Source organism: Wolffia australiana, chromosome 17 (assembly GCF_029677425.1).
Source record: "Wolffia australiana isolate 7733 chromosome 17, ASM2967742v1".
Lineage (NCBI taxonomy): Eukaryota > Viridiplantae > Streptophyta > Magnoliopsida > Alismatales > Araceae > Wolffia > Wolffia australiana.
The window spans coordinates 4917340-4923198 of NC_135851.1; the positions used below are offsets into that span (position 1 = coordinate 4917340).

The window sequence follows — 5859 nt, forward strand, 5'->3', positions numbered from 1 at the left end:
GTTGAAATTTGAAAAACAATAAAAGCAAAAAAAATAGCTAAAAATCACATTTTTAAATCTTTTTCTCTTTGCTCTTCTTATGGGTGGCCCCCATCTTTTACAGGTGCAAATATGGGCATTTTCCCCTCAAAATATAATGGGGAAAATGGCCCAATTAAAAATTAGGGCCCCCCAATAGGAGAGAGAGAGCGGCACATGACTATGCCTACACCAGCGCTAACACACGCGCAACATGCAGGTTTGTACAGAGGTTCAGACACGTACGAATAAACAAAAAAACAAACAAATAATTGGCTAACATACATGGCCTACTAAACAAGGAAATGCAAGTAAAGAGAACATCAAACCTTGTTGGGCCATTAACGAGGCTAGGTACTTTGATGGGTACGTCTTGTGCGTGAGCCTTCACATGACGAACTTGATGGACAAGGTCTTCGAAGTTGGATGGTCCCCCATCACGAATACATTCCCGAAGTCAAATAGGCGGAGTATCGGTGCTTGGGTCATCACGAGCTTTCGCTATTGGAAAGCTCGTTGTGTAGCGAGGGTCCTGGTAAACGGCTCCACGTTGAAACAGTGAGTGATGGGAGCCGAGACAACCCTAAAGTTCTGTATGAATTGTTGGTAGAAAGTCGCGAGACCTATAATCTCATAACGTCATGCAGATTAGCTGGTGTCAGCCACGACATGATGGCCCGGATCGTCTCCGAGTCCGCAGCAACACCCTAGGCGGATACGATAAACCTGAGGAAAGCGACTTCCGGGGTGTGCGTATAGCTACTCGCGCTGAAGGACGGTGAAAACCTATCGGAGGTGGTCGAGATGCTCTTCTTTTTAGCAAGTATAAATGAGGATATCGTCAAAGTAGACGACGATAAACGTTCTGATGAACGTGCATAGTACCTCGTTCATGAGGCTCTGAAAGGTACTCCGCACGTTGGAGAGGCCAAATGGCATGACTCTCCACTCATATAACCCGTCCTTTATCTTAAAGGCGGTCTTCCATTCGTCACCGGGACAAATCCAAACCTGATGGTATCCACTCCTTAGATCTATCTTTGAGAAGATAGTAGATCCGGCCATAATGTCGAATAGGTCATGTATGTGATGAATGGGAAAATGGTACTTGACCGTTATATTTTTGGTGACACGATTATTGCACCACATACGCCATGTGTCATCGTTCTTCGGGGCTAGGAGAGCTGGAAATGAGCATGGACTAAGGCTCTTCTAGATGAGACCCTTCTCTAAGAGATCCTGGACCTGGCTAATAGTTCCTAGTACTTCTACGGCTCCATCTGATAATGGGGCAGGTTCGGCAAAGTCGCACCGAGCACGAGATCGATTGCGTGCTGAATGTTACGCATTGGGGGTAACCCATCGGGTAACTCATCCGGGAAGACGTCGTCAAAATCCGATACGAGGGCCTCAATCTTGGGTGATTGAGGTGCTACGGGCGGATCGGTGGGAACGTCGAGGGTGACGGCGAGGCACAACGACGTGTCATCTCCCTCGCAGCCCAGGTTTTGGGTGAACACGAGCCCTCGAATGACTACTAACCCTACAGGTTTGGTCATGGCCGGCTTGTTCGCCGGCTTCGTGGTATAGGGGTAACATGTAACCCGTCGTCCCTGATACACAAAGGAACACATGTTCGTCTGCCCGGCTAGAGTGACGTCATGGTCATATAACCAGGGACGGGCCAAGATGCTACTTCCCACTTTCACAGGAAGTATGTCGCAGAGGACGCTCTCATCATAGGCACTCACCTTCAACAGAACGTGATAGTGACACTTCACCGGGAAGTGTCTATCCACGAGACATCGTAGGGAGTCGGATGATCAATAGCGGTCAGCCCTAGTCGGGTAACCATCGTATCGGAGATAGTGTTGATGTAACTACCTCTATCCACAATCAGCTTACACACATTGCCATTGATCTTGACATATGTGTAGAAGATCAAGGTGCCAAGGGCCACATCTACCAATGGTTGTGGCTTCGGTTCTGCTGGAAGGGGCCTAGCGGTGGTGTGACTCGTGGTGATGGCCGCACTCTAATCTTGCCAGGTGCATTGACGACGATGTTGGCCAATGGTCGGTTGGCCGATCGTGGCGCAACAAAGGGGGTCTCTCGTGCCCCTCTAATCTCTATGTACCCAACCTGTCCATCAGGTTCCTTATACTCGAGGGTGAATTCCCTTCCCCATGAGGATGATCATCTTGTCCCGTCTCCACACCACCAAGTTGGTCTAGGTCCAGGTCTCCAGCGTCGATCAAAAGTGCCATTGAGGGGCATTGGTTGGCGTGGCGTCCTCTTCCCTAGCACTTATAGCATGTCACGCGTGCCTGACTGACACCGGTGCTCAGGGCCGGTATGTAGCGTGTGATGGCCCGAGCTAGTGGGGTAGATCCCATAGATGTGGGGGGGCGGTTCCCTGCCTCCCCGTGGTCATGATAACCCGTGTAGTCACGGGTGATGTAGTCTGCGCGGGGTTGGTCTGGATAGGTGGGTTCCAAGGCCCTGTGCTCATGCTAGGTGCAGTAGGGTCATCGGATGGATGCTCCATAAGCTCAACTAGATGGTATGCCTCGTCGACTTCAACCGGGTTGCACTTGAGGACCTCGTTGCATAGGGCCGGTCTGAGTCCATGAGCGAACAATCAAACCATGATCCGTGGGTCCTCAACGAAGCAGCATCACATCCAGCATTCCTCAAAGACCTCGATGTACTCCGTCACACTGAGTCGTCCTTGCTTCAGGTCGAGCCACGAGAGGAATAGGGACATTTGATATTTCCAAGGAACGTACCTGCTCCGCAGCTTTTGTGCCATTTGGACACAGGACGTGATGGGTCATCCTCGTCGCTCTGTGGCAACACACTTGTTCTTCCAAAAGATCTTAGCATGTCCACCAAGTCTTGTTTTCGCATATTCGTCACACAGGTCGTCGTCCATGTGGTACCACCAAAAATAGGAGTTCATGTTCGACTCTTAATCGATGAACTCTTTGGGCTTCCGTGAACCATCAAAGATGATAACGTTGGCGTGTACGTTTCTCTGGATGCGGGCACGGTGCTCTTCACGCCGATGTTCATCGTCGTCCAAGTGCTGCTTGGGCACGGGGTAGTCCTCGCGTCGCGCATCCGTGTGGCGACGAGAGGGAGTAAGCTCGTGATCACGCTCATCCCAATGGTGGGGAGGAACCTCACGAGGCGCGCGCCCAACCGGCATCGCGCGAGGTGGGTGCAGATGATGTAATACAAAGGGCATGCCGGGATCAGGTTGTCGTATTACGTCACAAGAAAGGAAAATGTTTGAATTCGTATCTGATTATATGAAGTGAATGCTGGTTTTAGTACACTTGATGAGCAATGGTAGACAACAATCTAAGATTTTCCACAGCAGAGATATTGATCAGACTAGACTCCCAATGACCCGTTAAAACCTACTAGACGTCTACGAGTAAGGGGCGTTTGACAGCCCTGGGTTGTACCATGTCTAAAGATCAACGAGTAATCCTACACCACAAAGGAATCTTATCTCTCGACACGGTGGTTATCCTATAGCGCTTTTAAGGCAATCCAAGGCAGAGGAAGAGACAGCGGGAGACGGCACTAACAGATGTAATACTACTGGGAATTAATGGAGGGGAGATGAGTGTGTACCTTGTGAGGGTAATCCACGACAAGGTGGGTTGATGGCGAACAGGCCGACGAAAGAAACTTGACAAAGGCGGCGGCGGGTGTTGGTGCGTGTGGGTGGAACGTTGCGGGTGCGTAGGGACATGAGCGCGTTGGCGCAGGCAAAAGATGAACGGGCATGCAGGCAAAAGTGTACCTGGCGCGGGCGCGCTGTGAGCATACCTACTGGGAAAGGGCGTGTAGGGCGCAGTCAAGCGGGACGCGGGTGTGCTGGCGGTGGTGCGCTGGCGTGCCGGGGCGTGGCAGGGCCGCGCGTACATGCAGGGGAGGGCTTGCAGGTGCACCGGCCAGGGCGCGCGGATGCACGGGCGTGCTGGCTGAGACGTGCGGGCGCACTGGCATAAGCATGCGGCGCACAACCACGTTGGCACGAGCATAGCAAAATGCTGCGCATGGGGTGTGCGGGCACCGGGCTTAAAGCGCAGATGCGGGCATGATGCATTGGAGGACAAGCGGCGGGGCACGGAGTACCAGCGTCTGCATAGGTGGTGCAGGGGCGATGGCGACCGAATGTCAAGAACCTGGGGTTCTTGATTCTTACTAATCAAGAATCCCATCATGAGAGAGTGCGTTCTGGAATCGAGGGAATTCTTGACAGCAAGAACCATGAATCTTGGCTGCTGATGACGGCGGCACATCCTCGGAGTACTCTTGATGAGGAAATGTGGGCGACGTCACTTCCAGCAATGGCAAATCTTGAATCATCAAGGCCGACCTCAGAGTAGTCTCAACGAGGAAGCGTTGATGTCTCCACGAAATGCAGATCTTGATTTCTTTAAAGTGACCTCAGAGTAGTCTCGACGAGAACGATTGACGACGTCTCACGGAGTAGTCTCGACGTGAGAACGTGGGGCTCTAATCCACAGAGTGGTCTCGGCGAGGAGCGAGAACAGCCACTTCTCCCTACACTATAATTCCTATCTAACACTACCTCTCTAACACTATGATAGAACTGAGAGACAACCTTTTAATTTCAACAATGCCGGCCTTCACTTGAGCATGCTATCCCCTTATATAGTGAGGATAGGTGCCAAGTGATGTTGTGTAGACGACGAACCGTCAGGAGACGTGGTTTGACCTCTATTCAATGGTTACAAGCAAAAGAAAACATGACATGGACGAGGCCCTAACACCGGCTCAGTCTGTAAGATCCAAAGCGAAAATTACAACAAGGCAAAATAAATTACGAAACTAGAAAATGCCTACGTGAAGTACTTAAACCCTAGATGGCGAGCATCGACGCGAGCAGCCCGACATGGTTGGACTCGACTCATCCCGTTGTCAGCTGGATGGTCCCCCATCAGCAGAGGGGCATCATCAACCCCTTCATGTCGAGGGTGGGGCAGTCAGAAGTAGTCGTCACGGCGTGCCAATGGGTCGGCTATCTGCCCAGGATCGCGGGGCAGGACTGGGTCGTATCAACGGGCCGGGTAGTCAGCGTCCATCTCACAATTATGACATCGGACGTAGGGGTCCGGGCGGACCAGTCGGCCCGCCTCGTACCCGTGGGTAGGGTCGTCCCACAGGTGTTGGCTATCTCAAGCACAGACATCCTAGGGGTCTCATGCCCGATCTCGGACAGGACGTCCCTGCGCAGGGACATCGTTGGATCTATAGTCAAACCCCTCGTACTCATCATCATGTTCGTAGAGGCGTCTCCACTTATGTCTTTGTCGAGCAACCCAGAATGGGTTGCGAGGTCATCCTCGGGTAGCCGTTGCCATATCGTCGCCGTGCTCTGAAGTCCGTGAGTGTGCAAACATCCGCTCCCTGCGATTTATCCTGGTGGCCATAGCGCAAAGGTAGGCTCCTTGGTCATCTCGTGGGTTCTCCCGAAGGAGGTACTAGCAAGGTTCTCCTCCATGTCCACGCCCTCCTCCTCGGCCATGTGCAGTAGCAGCTCGGGGGAAGCCCTCGCCTATGGGGGACTTTCCATGTGGTCGGTGACCTATGGTCACCCTCTCCTCTAGCTCGTAAGGTAGAACTTCACCAAGCGATCGCGGTGAGTCATGAGGAGATCGTCCCGGGTCTCTAGGCACAATGGTGCGCTCGCGAAGGCCGGACAACTCAGGGGCACCCGTGACAGCCGGTGTGGTCCGTGCGGCTTCAATAGGCGGCAGTATTGGGCCAGCTACGAGTGTCGCGGGACGGTGTTCCAAG

The 5859-nt window shown here is 52.5% G+C and overlaps 1 protein-coding gene across 1 annotated transcript; it reads right to left on the reverse strand.

Annotated features, from left to right (window-relative positions):
* Window positions 1-1286: 1286 nt before the first annotated feature.
* Window positions 1287-2830, reverse strand: LOC144714203 (uncharacterized). Its single transcript, XM_078588906.1, has 2 exons — window positions 2720-2830; window positions 1287-1769 (listed from the first exon to the last, which is right to left on the reverse strand). The coding sequence occupies exons 1-2, from the start codon at window positions 2828-2830 to the stop codon at window positions 1287-1289; spliced, it is 594 nt and encodes a 197-aa protein (XP_078445032.1).
* Window positions 2831-5859: the final 3029 nt, after the last annotated feature.